The sequence below is a fragment of the Arvicanthis niloticus genome, chromosome 21, assembly GCF_011762505.2.
Source record: "Arvicanthis niloticus isolate mArvNil1 chromosome 21, mArvNil1.pat.X, whole genome shotgun sequence".
NCBI lineage: Eukaryota > Metazoa > Chordata > Mammalia > Rodentia > Muridae > Arvicanthis > Arvicanthis niloticus.
In genome coordinates this window covers 28,233,198-28,254,429 of record NC_047678.1, presented here as the reverse complement: position 1 = coordinate 28,254,429, position 21,232 = coordinate 28,233,198, and the positions used below count along the sequence as shown (strand labels likewise).

The following is a 21,232-nucleotide window of genomic DNA, read 5'->3' as shown; positions in this document are numbered from 1 at the left end:
AGCCACTCAGGAGCCTGCCTGATCCGGGTTGCCCACTGAGGATGGAATATGCTCCATTCTACTCAAGGGCACCCAGTCTACAACCCATCGTCCTGGCTCCTTTGCACAGGGCTCTGGCCCTCCCTTACCCATCTTCCCCAGACCTCACAAGCAGTTCCTTTCTAGGAAGGGGTTGGAGATACACAAAACTCCTATGCCTATGATGGGAACCGAGTACGCAAGTGGAATGTGACCACAACGAATTATGGCAAGGTGAGGGTCAACCTCATAACCATCCCTAGGCTAGCCATGAAGACTTTTAGGTACCAGGGAAGAGTCAGAGGTTTGGAGACTCCTGTGTCCTTCCTGTGTGGTCCTAGAAATGCCACTGGGATGCGGATCAGGCAGGCTGCTGTGCTTCTGTGTGTCTGTAAGGCTTCCTTTCGTGGCAGGCATGGGCAGCGGGGGACATTGTGAGCTGCCTGATTGATCTGGATGATGGTACTCTGTCCTTTTGCCTGTGAGTCTCTTCCCTCTGTCTACAGACCCAACCAGACTGCCCCAGTTTCCTGCTCCCTCTAAGGGAACCAGGCCAAGTTCAGTAGCCCAGGTGGGCAGTCATACCCTTCTAGCACTTATTCACCTGCCGTCTTTCTCTCCCAGGAATGGTGTGTCACTGGGCACTGCCTTTGAGAACCTTTCCAGGGGCCTAGGAATGGCGTACTTCCCAGCCATCAGCCTGTCATTCAAGGAATCTGTGGCATTCAACTTTGGCAGCCGTCCTTTGCGATATCATTTTGGGAAGGTGGCTGTGGGTGGCTTGGCATCTAGGATGAGGGTCTCCCTACCTCAGGAGCACTGTGGGCTGGTGGCAGGCCTAGCTGCTGCAATACATACACAAGATGCAGCTTAGTTAGGTTGGTCCAAGAACAAAAGTCCTTTTAAGGTGGGTGCCATTAGCTGTCTCCATTGAGCAGGTAAGCATGCAATGACAAAGGAGTTTTCCTCACTACAGAGCCCCCCACCAGGTGGAGAATTGTGCTGCAAATGGGGGGGAGGTGTGCCCTGCAACTTGCACCTCTGATTAAACTCTGGTTAGGAGAGAGGGAGGGAACAAAGAGGAACCATGTATCTAAGCCTCAGGTTGGACATTGCTGGCTTAACTCAGTGGCACCTACCCAGTTGCGGGCTTCCGGCCCCTGCAGGACCCTCCATTTGCTGACCTGGTCCGGGCACAGAGGTTGCTGGGCTGCTTCCAGGCAGTGCTAAGTGTGGAGCTGGACCCTGTGGTGAGCCAGGGTCTGGGCTGGGTGAATTGGGGTCTTACCCTAGCCTGCCTCTCCTCATTCTTTCTCCCACCCACCAGGAAGGGCGATTGGTGGAGAAGGAGAGCTCTGAGTGGCAGCTGCAAGGGCAGCCCACCGTCCTCCTCACACTGGCCCACATCTTCCATCACTTTGCACCACTACTGGTGAGGAGATGGTGGGGAAGGGAAGAGGGGGACATTCATCCGCCAGGGCCTCAGGTGCTCAGATGCATGAGACCCAGTATGTTACCTGCCAGGGTTCTGTATGACCACAGCCCTCAGACCTAAGGACAGTATCCTGGGGAGGAAGTGTTGTGATGTCACAAGCTAAGGAAACAAAGCCATGAACAAAGCCCTAGAGAGATTATGTACCAGGAGCCCCTCTTGTCTCTGGAAGAGCCCAGCTTGAAGGACTTAAGACTTGGTGTCTGAGGCCTGCTTCTTCAGTATGAGAAGAGGTCTCCTGAGTAGAGCAGGAGGCCACAACTTACTAGTGTCTGCTCTTTGCTGCAGCGCAAGGTATACCTAGTAGAGGCTGTGCTGATGAACTTCCTGCTAGGCATTGTGGAGAAGGGCACACCTGAGCAGGCACAGGCCGTGGTACACCAGATCTTGGACCTCTTGTGGCTCTTCATGGAGGTAAGATTTCTGACTCGGGCTCAGGCCAGGCTGTCAGACTCCATCTTGGGTAAGAGAGGTATGGTAGGGTCTTTGAAAAGGCCCCCATCATGGCTGCCCTAGCATCTCTGCCCAGGACTATGAGGTACAGGATTGCCTCAAGCAGTTGATGATGTCTCTGCTGCGTCTCTACCGCTTCTCGCCCATTGTTCCAGACCTGGGTTTACAGGTAGGAGCATCTGTCCCTGCCCTGAGCCCCCTGAGTCTCACCTGCCTATTCTGAGTACCCCTTCTCCACAGATCCACTACCTGCGCCTCACTATGTCCATCCTGAGACATGAGAAGTCCCGCAAGTTCCTGCTTAGCAATGTCCTGTATCCTGCTGCCAGGTCGACCTGCCATGTAGTACCTCCTAACATCAGCAGAGGGCAGTGTTCATCAGGCCAGGAGTTTAAGACCACAGCTGAGTCCCAACCCCTTTAACAGAGCAGAGAAGGCAAAAGGGAGGAGGAGGTAGCTGCATGACTGCCCAAACCGGGCCGTTCTTCATCTTCACGGTGACTGTGGAGGTGTGGGAAAGCTCCGTAGCCTCTCTTCAGCTCATCTCTGTACCTTTGTCTGTGCGCCACAGACAAGGTCTCTGAAGAGGCAGCCTTCTGCTTTTCCAGTGTTGTGAGCTGTCGTGAGAAAGAGAAAGAGGCTAGCTGACCAGGAAGCAAAGCAGAAACCATCTTATTCTGGTCTCTTTCAGTTTCTAGTGGGCAAAAACCAATGGAAACACAGGAACCAAAGCTGGGGCCTTCGATAAGACCATCTATTCCGTTGACAAGCTTTTATCATACCCTTGTGGGACATGGGGCTTGCTGATTTGATAACCATAGACCTTTGTTAATGTTCGCAATCTAGGAGACAATTACATGGTGAAACCAGTACTTTTTTGGTGGGAGAGCTGTGGTGGATGTATCAGGGTGGGCTTCTGGGAGAGGCTCATGAGAGTGTGTAGCAAGTTCTTTGGAGAACCGAGTTCTTCCTTGACAACCACCAGTTTTGACATGCTCCGGTCCGTGGTCTTCTTTTATATTAAGAGTCCTCTGCGTGTGGAGGAGGCTGGCCTGAAGGAACTCATTCCCACCACCTGGTGGCCCCATCGCTCCAGCAGGGAGGTGGGCAGACCTGGAGTGGGGTGGGAGCTGGCATAGTGAGGGCCTGCCCAGCGTACCTGGGCATCTGGCACTGGGCACCTGAGGCCTCTTCTACCCTGGTTCTTGAAGTCCTTGGGGTGAGAGTTCTTCTGTGTGAAGTACTCCCATGTAAGTCAGTCCCTAGGAAACCCCCGCTCTCTCCCATTCTCTCTGCCCCTGCATAGGGCAGAGACGGCCGGGAAGCAAAGGAAGAGACCCCTGAAGAGCGGCAGCGAAGGCGAGCCTATGAGCGTGGCTGCCAGAGACTCAAGAAACGCATTGAAGGTCAGCCCTCAGGCCTTGGGTAGGGACAGGGGATTTGTGAGTGTATATGTAAGAGGAATAGTTGGTGGTGACCATACCTAGGGTAGACTTGGGGTATCCTAGTGCTGGAGGTCTAACAAAATTTCTGCCTGCTACCATTCCTGGGAGCCTAAGGGCCATATTTCTTGCCCCATCCCAGTGGTGGAAGAACTGCAGGTCCAGATCCTGAAGCTACTGTTGGACAATAAAGATGACAATGGGGTAAGTGGCCCAAGACTCCCGTGTGGGTCTGCGGCTTGGAGGTATGCTGTTTTGGGCCCTGACCCAGATAGCAGGGCTGCTTTATGTTGGTTTATGTTTGTCTGGTAGGGCACAGGGTAAGGTGCAGAATCCTCAGCTCAGCACAGCCTTCTTTTCCCATCCCTTGAAGGGTGAAGCATCTCGGTACATCTTTCTGACAAAATTCCGAAAGTTTCTGCAGGAGAACGCCAGCGGCCGAGGGGTAGGTATCCTCCAGGGCGGCCCCTGTGGGCTCCCGGCCGTGTTACAGGGGCTGCACACTGGGCATCCGGCACCTCAGCCTGCCACAAAGCTGTTTCACCTGCCTCTGTCCTCTGCTGCCTTTCCCTCCTGGGATCCTAGGGCATGGCCTCGGATGAGGAGTGAGCTGGGCTCGGGGCTGGCAGGCACCAGTACATGTTTTCTGTCCCATGCCCCTAGAACACACCTGTGCTCTGCCCCCCTGAGTACATGGTCTGCTTCCTGCACCGGCTGGTGTCTGCCCTGCGCTTCTATTGGGATGAATACAAAGCTTCCAACCCCCATGCTTCCTTCAGTGAGGGTAAGTAACAGCAAACCCGGGCTGGCAAGGCTGGACTGAAGTAGCTTGGAGATAGCCCCTGGGGTTGTAGAGAGCTGAGCTGGATGTGAGGGCTATTGGGTCTTCTGCCCAGTTATGTCCGTTTCAGGAGCCCCACACTCTGGGGCCTTAGGCCTCCATTGTCTGACTGCCTCCAAACACTCCTGCCCATGACGTGTTTCGTTCCTTAGACCTGGTACCCAGATCTCCGTGCAGTCCTTTGTACGGCTGCCTTGATTGGTTTACTGGGGCTCCTGTGTTTGGGCAGACAGTGTCCCCAGGGGTCAGTAGGAGACAGGATGCACTCTGGGTTAGGGGATAGCTCATGGTTTATCCTTCTGTTTTCTTGAGTAACCAGCTGCCAAGAATTCCCTCCACCCGAAGTTCTACAGTTATTGGCATTAACGTAAAACATTATTGGCATTAACCTAAAGGTTATTGGCATTAACCTAAAGGAGTGGGAGAGACAAGGAGGCCTGGGTTCTGGCTCTGCTGTCTCCTTGGGCTTGTAGATGCCCAAGGTCAGAAGGCTAGCAGAGAGGCTATGGCTCTGGAGAGTTCTCCTGCTGAGCCTCCATCCCTGACTCCTTGCAGAGGCTTATATCCCACCCCAGATCTTCTACAATGGCAAGGTGGACTACTTTGACCTTCAGCGCCTTGGGGGCCTCCTCTCCCACCTTCGAAAAACCCTTAAAGGTGAGTGGAGGCTGGGTCGAAGCAGTCTCTGAGTCTGCTGTCCTGTGGTGCTGAACCATCCTCTGTCCACCAGAGGGTGCCCAAGTCCTTCCTAACTGTTCAGACATAGTGACCTGCTAGGCTATATATGATCTCCAGTTTAGCCTGCAGTGCCTTCCCTGGGCACAAGAGACAGGCTAGTCATGTCAGCCTGGGATTAGGATCCGGGTAAGGGGAGTGTAGCACAATGTGAGCGGCCTTCATTGGTGAACACAGTTCACTTCCAGGGCAAAGGGCCTGTGGTACTGTGAACCCAAGGGCAAGAATGCAAATATAGGCGGATTATAGTGGCACACACTGTTAATGCCAGCACTCAGAAGGGTAGAGGCAGGAGGATCTCCATTAGTTCAAGGTCAGCCTGCTCTATGTAGTGAGTTCCAGGCCAGCCAGGACTAGATAGTGAGACCCTTACTTTAAAAAGCAACACACAGGGCCAGAGAGTTGGCTCAGCAATTGTGAGTACTTGTTACTTTTGCAGAGGGCCAGGGTTTGCTTCCCACCTCCCACATAGCAGCTCACAATGATCTGCAACTCCAGCGTCAGGGAACCCAGCGCCCTCTTCTGATCTCTGTGGCATCAGACATGCATGTGGTACATGTACAGAAAACACTCATACAAGTAAAAGGATAAAATAAATCTAAAAACACCGTGTTAAAAATTAGCAACAAGGCATAGAAGCACCCCACTGTGGCCTACAGACTGGCGGGGAGGTGAAGTCTGGGGCAGGAAACTGTGGGGAGTGAGAACCCTCCAAGGACAGCTTTGAAAGACCTGACTGAGGTTGGGGAGTCAATCGAGTCTATGTTATGAGAAGCTCCTTCTTGCTGCTGAAGTGGGGAGGATAGCCTGCAGGGGAACAGTTGAAAGGGGGTACAATTATCCAGCTGATGGAGGATAGGGGCCTGCACTGGGGAAGCAGGGGTGGTAAGCACTGGATAGCCTTGATTACGCTATGTGCCTGGGCGTTGTCAGGGTGAGGGCTGCCAGAGGCTGAGACAGCAAGTTCAGTATATTGGAGATGCCTACAGACCCAGTGAGAAGCAAAGCCCGAGCTAGATGGGTGCTTGGAGAGTCTGCAAATTGAGGTGTGCAGGGCTCCAGGCAGCCTATGACCTTGCATATGGAACAGTCAGGAAGTGACAGGAAACCCTAGATCCACAGGCTGCTCTAATGAGGGGTGCCTCCTGCTGCTAGTTGCAGCTAGAGAAGGGGGTCCCCTGAGCTGTAGACAGAAGGCTGGGTTGGAGTAAGAGGGGAAAAGGGTAGGGAAGCCCAGTGGGAGTAAGTTGTGCAAGTTCCCCTGCCCAGCCTGCCCGTGCCTTCACCACTCAGAACCGTTCCCCTGTGGTCCCTCTTGTGCCATTGGCCTAAGCCTCCCATCCTGCCATGTCTCTCAGATGACCTTGCTTCCAAAGCCAATATCGTGATTGACCCCCTGGAGCTCCAGGCAGCCACCATGGATGACCTGGATGAAGATGAAGAGCCTGCCCCCACAGCAGCCCAGGTGTGGCAGTACGGACAGGCAGTGGGCTTTTTCTTCATCTGTAGGCAGGGATATGACACAGGTCTGGCTTCTCTCCATGTAGGCAAGGACCTTCTCACAAGGGAAGTTCCCTGGCTACAGGTGGAGGCATGACCCCTCCCTGTCCCGTCCCCCAACCCTGTGCAGTGAGAGAGTTCTACATAGGCCCTAGTCTTGGAAGCCTGATTAGCTTCTAACCCCCTTTCTCTACCACAGCGTCCCATGCAAGCCCTGGCCATAGGAGGGGCACTGCCCCTACCCCGGCCAGGCTGGCTCAGTTCTCCAACTCTGGGCCGAGCCAACCGATTCCTTAGCACGGCAGCTGTGAGCCTCATGACCCCACGGCGGCTTCTGAGTACCATGGAGAAAGTGAAAGTCCGCTCACTGAATGTGGAACAGAGGACTCGCGAGGACAGTAGGTGCTGGGCAGAGTTACTAAGGGACCTTCTGCTGTGTGCAACCCCTTATCTCTGGCAAAGCCCAAATACTCCCTCCTCCCCCCACTCCCTACCACCTTGAGGTCTGGCCACATCCCAAGGGCACAGGAAGCACAATCTGAAGATATGAAATCAATACTACAAAAATAGGTCCTGGTGCTGCAGGGCTTTGCCCTGCACCCCACCCTCTCTTGACACATTCTCCCTGAAGCTCCCCTCCTGGACAAGGAAGAGAGAGGGAATTCCCTCGCCTCCTGGAAGGCCCAGGTGCTTGTATTTAAGAGAAAACAGAAGCTGGGTGTGGCTTTAATCCCAGCTCTAGTAAAACAGGTAGTCAGATCTCTGAGTTTAAGGTCAGCCTGGTCACACAGTGAGACTCTGTCTCAAACCAAAACCAAACACCAGAGCCTGGCTCTCATCCAGTACTCTGCTCCCCAGTTGAGGGCAGCCATTGGAATGAGGGTCTGCTGTTGGGGAGGCCCCCTGAAGAGCCCGAGCAGCCGCTGACTGAGAACTCGCTGTTGGAAGTCCTGGATGGCACAGTCATGATGTATAATCTCAGCGTTCACCAGCAGCTGGGCAAGGTTTGCACTGTCAGTCCTTGCATGGTGGGGTGCATGAATACTTCCACACTTGCCTGTGGGGTGCTGGTGCACACAAACATGTTACTGCCTGACCCTGATCTGTATTGTATTTGTAGGAAGAGGCCCAATTTTGGGAACTTTGCAGGCTGGGTCCAGACTAGGTTTTTAAAAGCCTGGTTAAGGTACCTAAGGGTCACCCTGGATATGTGGTGTTCAATACTCTAGATGGTGGGTGTGTCTGATGATGTCAACGAGTATGCAATGGCCCTGAGAGACACAGAGGACAAACTCCGTCGGTGCCCTAAGAGGGTAAGGCTGGGTCCAGCAGGTGGGTATTGGGACAGAAGTGTGTTGTACAGGGACAATATACTTGGAGGGTCCTAAAAATACATAGAGGGATGCTGGGGCATCCCACAAAGGAAACCTGGTCTTGGGGTTGCCCCAACATTTTCCCTTGTCCCTGCCCTGACTGCACTGAGTGTTAAGAGCAAGGCTGGCTGAGGGGCCTGTATAACCTGAGCCCCATCGACCAGCTGCAGCTAGTGCCAAGGTTCCCCCACCCCTGCCCACTAAGTGCTGATGCAAACCCATCATCCTCGTTAATAATGGATGGACCCTGAGTGCCTCCTTAGCCACTGAGTCAGCAGGAAGCAGGCCTGGCTCTCCCAGTCCCTGGAGCCCCTCTGCCATAGCATGCCCAGACTGGGCTGGGCCTCCCTAACAGGCCTTCTGGTCCCATTGTCACCAAAGCCTTGAGCCTAGCCAGTTGTTGATGTTGCAGTCTGACCCTGTGTCCTGGATGCTCACACCAGCTCACAGACCCCTCACTCGTACAAACCGAGGGGTTAATTAGGGCCTTGTTCTGGAGCTTGCTCAGGGTCAGCACTGGTCAGCAATTGGTCAGCACTGGCAGAAATGGGTTTGGGAGGTAGAGCCCCACCCCTAATCTGCCTCATGTACTAGTAGAGCCTATAGCAGACTGTCTGGTGAGAGATGTGGACATGAGGCTGTGTTCTGACTGTCTTTTTCCTCCTGCGGGTCAGAGGAAGGACATCCTTGCAGAGTTGACCAAGAGCCAGAAGGTTTTCTCAGAAAAGCTGGACCACCTGAGCCGTAGGCTTGCCTGGGTCCACGCCACCGTCTACTCACAGGTGAATAGCATGGCTCTCTCCAGCATGAGCTGTTTTCGGCCTCTCTGTTTGACTGTTGGCCAGGCAAGGTTGCACCAGGACCCTTAAGGATCCCTGCCTTCTTGGGGCAGGCCATTTCCTTGTGCCTGTGACTTAAGTAAAGGTCATTTCTGCCCACTCCTGCCTCCTCTCCTTACCCCTCCTCTCAGGCATTGGTCACTCTACCTATACCTGCTGGGCTAGTCTTGGCCTTCCCTCAACCTGACTTTTTCTATATCTGTTCCTGGCTAATTCACCTGCCGCCTCTTGAGTCTCTGGCTGCTTCTTATTTTCTTTCACCTTCATACAGGCTAAGATACATATTCAGGTGCTATCCCGAGTGAGCCACTATGTGTAATGCTGGGAATCCCCTGAAAGAGGAGCAAGTTCTCTTAGCCACTGAGGCACCTCTCTAGTCCTGGTTCTCCATTTCTTCAACAATATTTTGGAAGTGGTAGATTCCTTTGGTCAGCATCAATATTGTACCAATATTACATCAACAACCGTGAATGGGGATGTCGCTGATGGTGTCCTTAATTTTTTCCAGCAAGATTTAGTAGTTTTCATTTTGTATCCTACAACTTCACAGAATTTGTTTCTAATTCTCGCTGTGTGTGTGACCTTTGGGATTTCTAAACATAAGACAGTGTTTGTGAACAGAGGTGGCTTTTCTCTTCCCACCCCAGTTTGGACACCTTGTATTTCTATTTCTTGCCTAATTTTCCTTGCTGTGATCTCCAATGCTATGTTGACTAGAAGTGGCAACAATGGGTATCTTTGTCTTGTTCTGAATCTCAGACAGTGGCTCAAGTCTTTGGCTACTGAGTATGATAGCAGCGACAGGCTTTTCATAAGCAGCCCTCATTTTGCCGAGCTGCCTTTTCCTGCGTCTTCAGCGCTCACTCCCTCCCCTGCCCGTTATTAAAATGTGAGTGCTTTCCTGGACTCCAGCTGCCCACAGCACTCTCTCCTCTCTGCTGTCTTCGCTTCCTCCCTCCCCCCACTCTTGGTCAAGCACAGGCTCCCCCACCTCTCTGAGGTAGTGCTTACAACTTGTCTGCCCTGTCCCCAGCCTCAGTGGCACATCTCAGTCACTGGCCCCTTGGCTGCACCAGCTGCACTTTTCGTCCCGCCTCAGACTCATCTTCCCGGGTCTTCTGTGGTGGTGGTGTACCCACTGTCCATGAGTGGGCCCAGGCCTGTTCCTCACTCCTCTGTGTATTTTCTCAGGTCCTGGGATTGGAGACACCTCAGAGAGCTGGTGTCAAGTGCAGACTGTGACTCTGTGGTGGGTTGTGGCACCTTCTTGTGTCCTATATCCCTTCACTTAATTGTGATAGAGACTCCAAAAGCCACACTGCGGGAATAGGGCCTTTTTTATGACTGCCCTCCCTTTCCCACCAGCTGCTTCTTGGAGTTCCAGACCAGATTTGCCCGCCTCCTCCACATAGACTCCTGGGTAGCGCACACGGGCGTCTCATGCTCAGTGTGAGCTACCCTCCCTGCTCCAGTCCTGCATCTCTGCTCCATGACCTTCAGCTTCAGAAATGGGGACACCTAACACAGCCTATCAACGGCTCCTTAGTCCTGGATATCCAGTCCTTTCCTCTACCGTCTTAGGCCTGGACACTCGGGCCTGCCTCACAGTCCCATTCCCACTTGTCTCTACAGTCGTTCTGTACTGCAAAGTCTCATCACTTTTCCTAACCAGTTCTTGCTTGGGTCATAGTAAGAGCTGGCTGGGTTCTTGCCTGCCAAGAACCCCATTCTTCCACCTTAGACCCACTGTTCACACTTCCTGCAGTCCAGGTCTCAGTTGTGATGCCGTTGTTCTGGGTAGGACTTCCTGAGCCCTAGACCAGCCTGTGTTCCTGTGACCCTCTCAGTAAATGCATCCTTTGTGCCTCCTGCAGGAGAAAATGCTGGATATCTACTGGTTATTGCGTGTCTGCCTTCGGACCATCGAGCATGGGGACCGCACGGGGTCTCTTTTTGCCTTCATGCCTGAGTTCTACCTAAGTGTGGCTATCAACAGCTACAGTGCCCTTAAGAATTATTTTGGCCCCGTGCACAGCATGGAGGAGCTCCCAGGTGATGGGGCCATGCATGATTTGGGGAGTGGGGGCTGTGCAGAAAGAGACTTGCAGAGTTTGGCAAGCCCAGGTTCATTGTCATGACTGACCACACACACACATCAAACTTTTGTACTGAATCAGTGCCTGCAGACTTAGAAGCTGCAACAGAGGTAACCCAAGGACAGTAACTAGGTGGAGCCAGTAGCTCTTTTCTTTGCTGGTGTCGCTGATGGCTACTGAGGTGTCACAGCTGGCTGGCTCCTCACTCCGCTGCTCTGGTACTGGTCACAGAGCAGCAGTGAGATAGGCATAGCAGCTTGTCTTTGTAAAGCATAGCAAGGAGTCTTGCTGGGGCTCAGTAAGAGCCTGTTTTGTTAAGATCACTGATCCAAGCTGGGCCTAGCAGTGGGGCTTCAGAGTAGGCTGTAAGCTAAGCTGGCAGGCCCTCACTTGTCTTGTGCCCAGCCAGTCCTTGCTGTTACTTTTGTCTTTGAAGACTGAGCTATGGGGATCAAGGGACTTTGACTCTTGAGTCACCAGGCATATTCCAAAATGAGTCAGAGCCTGGGTCGTGCTGATTTGGATCTGTCCACTCCCTACAGTGGATCCATGCCTTGATCAATCCCCTTCCCAATTGCCGTTGTATTGTGCACTTGCCCAGTGTCCTCAGATGCTAACATGGGTCCAGACTGGCTCCTAGTGCCAGCTCTGGGGTCTGCTCCACAAGCCTGCCCACCCTGACAAAGGACCTGCCTTCTCTGGAACCTTTATTCCTCCCAAAGTCCTCACTGCCCTCTTTTGTAGGCTACGAAGAGACCCTGACCCGCTTAGCTGCCATCCTCGCCAAACACTTTGCTGACCCTCGAATAGTAGGCACTGGTGAGATGTCCTCCAGAGGGCCATGGGATGGGGGTGGGAAAGCATGGCTGCAAAGCTGGTTTCTACCTAAATGGTAACCATGTGGACATTAGGCTTGGGGTTCTCAGCCCATGCCAGAGACTTGCTGAGGCATAGCATGTCCTGACAGACATTCGAGACTCACTGATGCAGGCCCTGGCCAGCTATGTGTGCTACCCACACTCCCTGCGGGCCGTGGAACGGATCCCCGAGGAGCAGTAAGTAGCTTGGGGGTATACATACCCCACTCTGTACAGCACCATGCCCAGCCTCACGCTATGCTTGCTATCTGTTACCTTCACAGGCGCATCGCCATGGTGAGGAACCTTTTGGCACCCTATGAGCAACGGCCCTGGGCCCAGACCAACTGGATCCTGGTGCGACTTTGGAGGGTAAGTCTGACCTGAGGGGAGCAGCTAAGGCCAGCTGGGAGGAAATGTCACCCTGACCCTCTGACTCCTGCTGTTTCTCCCCAGGGCTGTGGGTTTGGGTACCGCTATACACGGCTGCCACATCTGCTGAAAACCAAGCCAGAGGATGCCAATTTGCCCAGCCTCCAGAGTGAGTAGGTTAGACCAGCCCTGGTGAGGCATCAGAGAGGCTGGGACCCTTTTCTGCTACCCTCAGCATCTTTGAGTCTCCTGTTTCTCCAAGTCTACCACCTGGGCTTGTGTCAGGCTCCTACCCTTTCTTTCCCTTGGGGTCCCATTTTCCCTCCCTTATAGCCTAGGGATGCTCCAGGATAGGAGCTTTTGTTCCCTTTGGGCTTGTAGTGAAGGGTTAACAATGACAGGACCCTCCAGCTTGGTGGAAGCTCTGGAGAGTAGGGACATACTCTATTTCCTGCCTTCTGTCTGCCTCCTTACTCCCAGCCATAACCCTGATGTGTGTCTGCCTTCTTTATCTTCTGGCCTTGGACCCTTGACTCAAGAGGGGGCACAAGCTAGAAACTGATCAGGACCCAGAGGGGGCTATAGATGTGGCTAGGAACCGAGGCTTTCAAAGTCTCCTTAGCCCCAGGGCCTTCATCTGGCATGGACAAGACCTTGGGCTGTGCAGCTTGCAGAGGGCTTGCCACATTCCTTACCTTGCTCACCAGTGTTTCTGGCCTTGCAGCTAGTGTATTGGTCTCTGGATGTTTCCAGAGAGGCCAAGTCTTATATAGACTCACACAGCAAGTCCTTCCTTGTTAAATACCTTCACCTGGACTCTAGGACGGAACTGAGCTGCAAGTGGGGAGGAGCAGTGGGGCCTGATACCATCCCTGAGTGCAGGAACTATTGATTTGCATCAGAGGGTTGGAGAGGTATGTCAGGCCAGCTACAGCTGAGAGCTCTGGTTACTTCTGCCCTTCTAGCCAGACTTGGCGCTCAACACCTAAGCCAAATGCCAAGGCCAGACCAAGGGCAGCAGAGGACAGCAGCGCACAGTCTGGGCTCTTCATGAAGCTGGCCTTGACACTAGTGGGAACAGTCTAAGTTGTCTTGTCTATATCTGACATCTGCCCGACAGGCATGTGGTTCAGAACTTGCTTTAGATCAGGCTGACAGCTCTCTGGCCCATGGGGTATGATGGTGTTGGAAACACCTGGAGCCTGTGGCTTACCCAGCAAGAGGGAGACAGACTTGCTCCTAACTCCCAGGTAGTATTGTGTGCTCTGTTCCTCTGCCTTTGTGATCTGAATGTTCTTGGGCAGACATCTTTTTGTTTTTAAAGTGTGGTCTAGGTGGACAGGCAGGAGTCCTATCTGGGAGTCCCTGGTAGGTAACACTGCTTTCCTCTGCCCTCAGAGCCCTGTCCTTCAACCTTGCTGCAGCAGCACATGGCAGACCTGCTGCGACAAGGTTCTGATGTGGCACCTAGCTTTCTCAACAGTGTCCTTAACCAGCTCAACTGGGCCTTCTCTGAGTTCATCGGCATGATCCAGGAGGTGGGCAGTGGTGGGACTCAGTGTTGGGGAAGGGGTGGGCAGAGGCCAAGGCTCACCAGTGTTGCAAGGCCTCTGGCTGCTACCTGGCTACCTGTTGGTGGTTTAGATTCAACAGGCTGCTGAACGCCTAGAGCGGAACTTTGTGGATAGCCGGCAGCTCAAGGTCTGTGCCACCTGCTTCGACCTGTCGGTCAGCTTGTTGCGTGTCTTGGAAATGACCATTACACTGGTACCTGAAATATTCCTTGACTGGTCCCGCCCTACCTCTGAGATGCTGCTTCGGCGTCTTGCACAGGTGTGTCCATCTGGACAAGGAGGGTAGGACCCTGGGGATAACTCAGGTGGTGCGCTTGCCCATCCACCAATAGGCTTCTGCCTTCACAGCTGCTGAACCAGGTGTTGAACCGGGTGACAGCTGAGAGGAACCTGTTTGACCGTGTAGTTACCCTACGGCTGCCTGGTAAGGATCTAGATGCCCCGCACCTCAGCACACCCAGGCCTTAGTGTCCCTGCCAGGACACTAAATGCAGTGCTAGATTCTCCATTCAGCACCGGGACAGCCATGCCGTGCACTCCAGCCTTAGCTTGCCTGTAGTAGGAAAATAGAGGGAAAGGTCAGTGGTGTCAGCCAGGCCTGAAGCTTCTGCTGCAGAACCAACCACGAGTGGTTCATCTTCCTTCCCTCCCCGTAGGGCTGGAGAGTGTGGACCACTACCCTATCCTTGTGGCAGTGACCGGCATCCTGGTACGCCTCCTGGTGCACGGTCCAACCTCAGAGTGAGTGCTGGGGACTGTTGGCTGTCATGGGAACTGTGTGCGCACTTTGAGGAGGGGCTGGTAGGGCAGAGCCTCATGGTATCTGTTGCCTTGTCTCAAAATGAACTTCAGAATTTAGTTTGGGACACTGAGGCAAAGAATAGCTGGGGATGTGTAAACTGCTTAAACAGGTGTCAACAGCAACTGCTTTGGCTGGCGAGGAGGTCTTAGCTTTCAGCCACGCCTCTTGCAGGGGCATAAACACCCAGACTTGTTTATTCTCTGATGGTCAGGACCATCCTGCTGGATCAAGAGCTGAGCACACAAAGCTACCCATCAGGGAAGGGCTCAGCAATGAACATGTACCACTTTTATTACAAAATGCCTTAGTAGTCATCTAGGACAGAGCTGTCACTCATCATGGGAGAGGTGCTGACCATCTTCCATACCATCTGCAGTGGGAGTGCCAGAGGCTTGAACTGAGGGCTCTGGTTAGCCATTAGGTTGCGATGAGTGCCAGTCCTTGAGAGGCCTCCTGCTCTCCAGAGACATGAGGCCCAGATCAGTCACCTATCTCTGCTTTTTCCTGCTGAGGTATGAGCCTGCAGGATTGGATCTGCCTGCAGCTAAAAACAGCAGGGCTATTCTTACAGGAGTGTCCCGCAGGAGATGTGCACACCCCCCCCCCCAGACTCCAGACTCCACAGGAGTTGCAAAGGTTCCAGGAGGCTGGATGGCAGTAGACTGGGTCCTCTCTCAGTAGAGGGAGGACTCATTTCTTCCATCTTAGAGTGGGAGCTGGATCTTCTGAGCTGTCATCTCCCTCCTTGGGCAGGGCAGGAGAAAGTGGCATGTTGACCCTTCTATACCACACCTTGACATCTGCATTAACTCCTGGAGGTGGTCCCAGGACTCTGATGCAAGGGATTTTTTTTTTTTTTTAACCAGATTGGCTTGGTCTGTAATCTCAGTGGGACATTTGGTCACTCTGAAGTCCTAGGGGAAGCAGGCTTTAGTAGTCTGAGGCCTTGTCCTGAGCTAGGCAGAACAAGAAGCAAGTGAGGGGGTCTCAACCCCTTTACCAGTGTGTAGGACTGTTATGGTAAGGTCAAGGCTCACATGCAGTTGTGGGACCAGGCACAGTAAGTCCCAGCAGCGTGTCAGTTCTCTAGACTGCAGCAGCAAATAGGGCAAGCGGCAGGAGGCCTATGGCCGTGTGGGGACTCCCAGGCAGTCTAGCTCATCATGAGACCCTCTGAGCCCGTGGAACTGGCTGACTCAGAGCCAGCCTTGAGTTGCAGGCCTGTGGGGTTGCACAGATCGAAGTCCTCAGCTACTGCTAGCTGCACACGGCCATTGAGGCCTTTCTTGCCCGGCTCCAGGAAGACCACATGCTTGTGGACACTGGCTTTACGGCTGAGTGCTTCTGGCGGCGTAGTGCTGAGCACTGAGGACTGTGCACTCAGCTCCTGGAGTGGACTGGATGCCCGGGGCCAGCAACAGTTGCAACAGGCCCACCGACGACAGCGACAGCAGCCACGACAGGGTGGTGCAAACAAGTAGAGCAGCACCAGCACCAGGCCCACGATGCAGCCCAACAGTGTGGTGAAGCCCGTGTTGAAAGCCTCTGGCTCGGGGCGAGGCTTTTGCACACTCACATTGTACTCAAGCGTCTGGTTGTGGTGCAGGCGGGGCCCACTTGCCAGGCACACAAAGATACCTGCGTGCTGTTCTTGCACCCTGCCTATGGCCAAGCTGCCATCGGCCAACACAGCGATGCTGCCATCCTGAGAGCCTGGCGCCACAAGCAGCTCGTTTCTCGGGGACACCCAGGCCACTCGTGCAGCAGGCACACTGGTGTTGCAGAAGAGCCGCAGGGACTGGCCCACCTGTGTGTGCAGCTGCTCTTCGGGCAGTTCTAAGCCTGGAGCTACAGCCACTGAGCAGTTCTTGAAGACCTGGCTGTGCTCAAAGAAGCGCACTCGAGAGTCTGATACCTTAAAGATCAAGCATGTGTACTCACGTTCAAAATCGTGCAGAGCACTTAGGCCCCGCTGGTGCCAGCGCTGGAGCAGGTGGTAGAGGCTGCAGTCACAGGGCAGTGGGTTGTTGTGCAGGTAGAGCCTGTTCTTGAGATAAGTTGGCAGTGCGGCCAATTCAGGGATGGAGATATGTTTCAACCGATTGGAGGAGAGGTCCAGAGTGCGCAGGTGGGTTAACCCCAGACCATGCAAGTGGTTGAAAGAAAAAGAGGAGAGTTCATTGCAGCTGAGATAGAGGTCACTGAGCATGCTCAGGCCCTGGAAGGCATCCAAGTCCAAGTGAACCAGGCGGTTATTGAACAGAAGTAACTTCTCCAGCTCCTCCAGTCCATCCAGGTCATGGGTATGGAGCGTCCTCAACATATTAGATGATAGATCGAGTATCCTCAGGCCACTGGCATTGGTGAACACACCCTGACCCAGGACATCCAACTTATTGTAGCCTAGGTGCAAGGCATGCAGCCGCGAGAGGGGCGCTAACCACCCCGGGTGCAGGCGTTTGAGTGCATTGTGGCTCAAATCAAGTTCTGCAGCAGTGACCGGCAGTGCTACCGGCAAGTCCTGTAACCCACGGCCTGCACAGCTCAACACATCGGCAGCACAAATGCATTTATTGGGGCAGCTGTGGGGAGCAGGAGGCAGAACATCCTCCAAATCTGAAGTGCCTGATCCAGCACCCAGCATGCACAGTAGTATGCCTGATAGCACCAGCCGGGCCATGGCAGTGACCACCAGGGAAGAGGTGGGGACAGCTCAGTGCAGGTCAACAGCTGCAAGACTCACCTACTTCTGTTCAGGCTTGCTGATTGCGGTTCACTATGGCCCATGGCTTGAGAGGCACAATGCTGGTCCCACCTGCCCAGCCGGCAGAGAAGCCCTGCTCTTCTGGTCTGGGGTTGTAAGGTGGAGCTGCAGCCCTTCTTCCAGCTCCCGCTAGCTTCTGCAAGAGCTTTCTGACTGGATTCTAAGTACTAGCTAGGAAATGACCGCTCAGGGGCGGGGACCCAAGTTCCCATTGGCTCCTGCTGTTAAGGGGCGGAGCAACCATATCACTTGGCACTTGAGACGCTAATGTGGCCACTAGAGGGCCCCAGTGTCCCAGTTTGCTAGGCTGGAAGCCTGACTTCCCTCTTGAAGAGCAAAAGGACTTAGGGGAGAATGTCTTCAGTCCTTGAAGGAATTAATGTATAATGGGTTAGGCGGAGGCCTCACGCCTCCCCTTTTAGATTTACTTATTTGTGTGTATGTGAGCACTCATGAAGGTGGGGTTTCTCCTATTCTGGGAATCAGATTCAGGTTGTCATTGGGTAGCAAGCACCTTTATCCTCTAAGCCATCAACAGCACCCTTCTCTTTAAACTGGTATACAGGTCATGTGGGTCCTAGAACTTGAGAGGGTTGGTAAGCAGTAAGGTGAAAAGAATGACGGCATAATAATGAGAGAGGCCTCTGGATGGCCCCCTATCCCCACGTGGAGATCATGTTCACACAGGCTCACAGCCTTCCTGCTACCTACGCACCCTCCCCTATCTAGGACAGAGCAAGCCACCTCTGTGCTCCTGGCTGATCCCTGCTTCCAGCTTCGTTCTATATGCTATCTCCTGGGGCAGCCTGAGCCCCCAGCACCTGGCACTGCCTTGCCTGCCCCTGACCGGAAACGCTTCTCTCTACAGAGTTGTAAGTGAACCAGGGGTGGGTCAGGGAAGTTTCAGGATCCTCAATTGCAAATTCCCAACGCGGGAGTATTCAAGAGGCAGTGAGTTCTAGCACTACAGGGGCCTGATACTATCCACTGCTAATCCAGATACGGATTACATCACTGCCGAGGAGCTGGCCCAGGTGGAACAGATGCTGGCTCACCTGACCGCTGCATCTGCCCAGGCAGCAGCCGCCTCCCTGGTGAGTGGGGTAAACAGAGGCACATGCCCTTTTAATAATCTGTAAACACCAGGACAGGTGTAAGTATCCCGCCCCAACTCTCCACTCTCTACCCTGTAGCCCACCAATGAAGAGGACCTCTGCCCAATCTGCTATGCCCATCCCATCTCTGCTGTGTTCCAGCCTTGTGGTCACAAATCCTGCAAGTAAGTGGGCCCATGGACTTGGGGAGGCAAGTAAGGACACACAGGGTAGCATGCCCCCCCTCCCCTCTTACAGAGCCTGCATCAACCAGCACCTGATGAACAACAAGGACTGCTTCTTCTGCAAAGCCACCATTGCATCTGTTGAGGACTGGGACAAGGCAGCCAACACAAGTGCCACGTCCTCAGCTACCTAGGCCACCCTGGAAGCTGCATCAGCTGCAACCAGGCCGTTTATGCGCTCCTCCAGCCGTCTCCCCGTCACCTCGCTCTCACCACTTGCACCCATCTGCCTGTGTAGCCTCACTGTGGAAGCCCGAGCTTGACTTTCAGTCCAGGCCACAGTGAGCATTAAATTATTATTCCATACAGCCCTGGCCCAGCTCTTCTTGAGGGAGTGGGGGCTTGTGGGTTATGCCCAGCAGGAGCCTGTCCATTTCTGTCCCCACCAGAAGGTAGACGTTCAACAGCTTCAGATTCATCCACTCCTCCCTAGACAGATGGCACCAAGTCCAGGGCCTCCTGAAGTAGTGAGTCCTACCCTGCTGATGGTAAAGTGGGGGGCTTGGCCAGCCCTCCATATCCTTCACATGATAATACGAGGTTCTGGCACCGACTCCCCAATAGACTTGTGGGGCAGCACGCTGGCGCCATTGAGGTAAAGTTCATCATTGACTATGACATCCTCACCCAGCACTGACACGTTCTCCATGCGCACCTGGAGGGGGGGAGCCTTGTTAATGGGGCACGTGTATTTCCCCGCTCCTGTGCCCACCCAGCCCAGCTCAGAGACCTACCCATTGGCCCACACGGCAGCGCCAACCCACGATGCATGACTCAAGCCAGGAATGGGAGCGGATGTGCGCATCACGGAGCACTGTGCACCGCCTGATGCACACGCCGTCCTCCACCACCACACCAGGCCCCAGGCTCACGTTGGGGCCAATGCTGCAGTTCTGACCAATGCGCGCACTTGGGTCCTGAGAGTGTTGAGGAAAGCAAGAGTGGGTCATCTGTCTCCCAAATCTGAACAGATTAGCGACAGGCTGGGCAAGGGCCTCACCACAAGTACATTCCCCACAATGCCAGGGCCTGAGTATAATCTCTCTGGATGCTTCTGTCTCAGCGATTGCAGGAAGAGGCACATGCCAGTGAGGAAATCCTTGGGCTGTCCAATGTCCATCCAGAAGCCTGTACAGAGAGATGAGTCAGAGGGTTCTGCCTAGCCAGACTGACTACCCCTCTCACCCTGTGGCCTCTGCCTCACCCTGCAGCTCCATGGCATATAGCTGGCCCTCCTTGGCCATAACTGGGAAGATCTCCTTCTCAATGGATGTAGGCTTCAGCTGTGGAAGGGGGCAATCTGTAAGCAGGCCACACAATGGAGGCCTACTCCACCCTAGCCCACCCGGCCCTCCCCTCCCGGCGGCTCTCTCCTACGCACCTGGATGCGCTGCAGCACGGCAGGGCTCAGGATGTACATGCCTGCGTTGATCTTATTGGACACAAATACCTGTGGCTTCTCAACAAATCGGTGAATTCGGCCTGTGTCAGCCTCACACACCACCACACCATACTTGGAAGGCTCTTCCACCTTAGTTACCTGAATATAGAGGTGGAGGGCACCTTAGGCCTAGTCCAGTGTTTTCTACCCTTGACACAGACACCTATCCCACATCTCAAAGGCATCCCCCCCAAAGCCATTCTGCACAGCTTTGCAGCAAAACAGTTTACGGCTGGGGGTCAAGCGAGACTCGATATGAGGGTGGGGATGTCACAGAAGGATGTCTTCTTCTCTTACCAAGATGGAGCCCTCTTGGCCATGGTGTCGATGGAACTGCACCATGGCTTGGAAGGGGAAATCACATATCACATCACTGTTGAGAACGAAGAAAGGGTCGGCAGTCTCAGATAGTAGGTCTCGGGCCAACGCCAGAGGCCCAGCTAGGGAAGAGGACAAGTCATACGTTACCACCTTGCTGGAGACCTAGGTCCTTGAGTCCAGACTCCAGAGGCCCCACCCATCCACCCAGATTGGATAATACCCTTTTACTGACCCTAATCTTTGCCCAAGGGCCTTCCTTTTACTGACCTGTCCCCAAAGGCTCCTCTTCATGAGACATAGAGATTCGGATTCCAAGCTGGAAAGAAGAAGTCATCTGGTTATGTTCTTCCTCCAATAGCAAGAGCCCAAAGGACCTAAAGAAAGGGCTAAGTCCACGCCTCACCCTTTGCTCTTGTGCCTTCATTTCCTTCTCCAACATCTGTGACATGTAGCTCACTGCCAGGATCACATGGTCCACACCTGCCTATCAGACACAATAAGGTGTGCTAACTGACTGGCTCGGTCCCAATGTATGACTACCCCTTGCCTCCCAGTCACTATCCATCCCTCTTCCCGCCATAGCAGACCCACGGTCTTACCGCGGCAAGCGCCTCCACTTGATGCAGCAAGATGGGCTTATTGCAGAAGTCCACCAATGGCTTCGGAGTGCTCAGCGTCAGCGGCCGCAACCGTGTCCCATACCCACCCACCAAGATCAGTGCCTTCATGGCGTCTGCAGATGATAGCAGTGGACCTATCAGTCCAAAGTACTTACAGGCCGCCTGACGGACCCCTGCCACGCACTCCCGCCGCCGTGCCCTGACCTGCACCCTTCACCAGCTAGACTGACCAACTCTGGCGTCACCTCGTCCCCCTGCTCTACCTTGATGTGGGGTCTAGGGACAGCCAGAACACAACAGGAGGAACTGGTTGGAGACCGGCTGGCCCTGAGTTCCGGCCGGAGGCGGCGCAG

General features: G+C 54.0%; 3 protein-coding genes across 6 annotated transcripts in view; 1 reads left to right on the top strand and 2 right to left on the bottom strand.

The window, feature by feature from the left end:
• Rnf123 (ring finger protein 123) overlaps positions 1-18,805 on the top strand; it is a 26,942-nt gene extending 8,137 nt beyond the window's left edge. For all 4 annotated transcript variants that reach the window (XM_076918019.1, XM_034483631.2, XM_034483629.2 and 1 more), the window contains exons 8-39: positions 166-252; positions 432-499; positions 643-768; positions 1,154-1,268; positions 1,346-1,450; positions 1,799-1,924; positions 2,040-2,132; positions 2,204-2,277; positions 2,949-3,066; positions 3,270-3,369; positions 3,548-3,609; positions 3,779-3,850; positions 4,069-4,189; positions 4,802-4,903; positions 6,340-6,446; positions 6,681-6,879; positions 7,340-7,485; positions 7,711-7,794; positions 8,529-8,636; positions 10,568-10,745; positions 11,534-11,608; positions 11,757-11,844; positions 11,931-12,018; positions 12,103-12,187; positions 13,417-13,556; positions 13,663-13,851; positions 13,941-14,016; positions 14,249-14,333; positions 17,888-18,030; positions 18,158-18,252; positions 18,352-18,437; positions 18,511-18,805. In XM_076918019.1, the coding sequence (XP_076774134.1) occupies positions 166-252; positions 432-499; positions 643-768; positions 1,154-1,268; positions 1,346-1,450; positions 1,799-1,924; positions 2,040-2,132; positions 2,204-2,277; positions 2,949-3,066; positions 3,270-3,369; positions 3,548-3,609; positions 3,779-3,850; positions 4,069-4,189; positions 4,802-4,903; positions 6,340-6,446; positions 6,681-6,879; positions 7,340-7,485; positions 7,711-7,794; positions 8,529-8,636; positions 10,568-10,745; positions 11,534-11,608; positions 11,757-11,844; positions 11,931-12,018; positions 12,103-12,187; positions 13,417-13,556; positions 13,663-13,851; positions 13,941-14,016; positions 14,249-14,333; positions 17,888-18,030; positions 18,158-18,252; positions 18,352-18,437; positions 18,511-18,631 (3,462 nt within the window). In that variant the 3' untranslated portion in view covers positions 18,632-18,805. The remainder of the gene's footprint in view (positions 1-165; positions 253-431; positions 500-642; positions 769-1,153; positions 1,269-1,345; positions 1,451-1,798; positions 1,925-2,039; positions 2,133-2,203; positions 2,278-2,948; positions 3,067-3,269; positions 3,370-3,547; positions 3,610-3,778; positions 3,851-4,068; positions 4,190-4,801; positions 4,904-6,339; positions 6,447-6,680; positions 6,880-7,339; positions 7,486-7,710; positions 7,795-8,528; positions 8,637-10,567; positions 10,746-11,533; positions 11,609-11,756; positions 11,845-11,930; positions 12,019-12,102; positions 12,188-13,416; positions 13,557-13,662; positions 13,852-13,940; positions 14,017-14,248; positions 14,334-17,887; positions 18,031-18,157; positions 18,253-18,351; positions 18,438-18,510) is intronic.
• Amigo3 (adhesion molecule with Ig like domain 3) lies at positions 14,661-17,889 on the bottom strand. Its single transcript, XM_034483632.2, has one exon. It carries the CDS (start codon positions 17,072-17,074, stop codon positions 15,548-15,550), a length of 1,527 nt encoding a protein of 508 aa, XP_034339523.1. The 5' UTR covers positions 17,075-17,889; the 3' UTR covers positions 14,661-15,547.
• Gmppb (GDP-mannose pyrophosphorylase B) lies at positions 18,775-21,232 on the bottom strand. Its single transcript, XM_034483633.2, has 9 exons — positions 20,859-21,232; positions 20,663-20,743; positions 20,527-20,575; positions 20,236-20,378; positions 19,879-20,037; positions 19,702-19,780; positions 19,498-19,625; positions 19,232-19,414; positions 18,775-19,152 (listed from the first exon to the last, which is right to left on the bottom strand). Exons 1-9 carry the CDS (start codon positions 20,985-20,987, stop codon positions 19,021-19,023), a joined length of 1,083 nt encoding a protein of 360 aa, XP_034339524.1. The 5' UTR covers positions 20,988-21,232; the 3' UTR covers positions 18,775-19,020.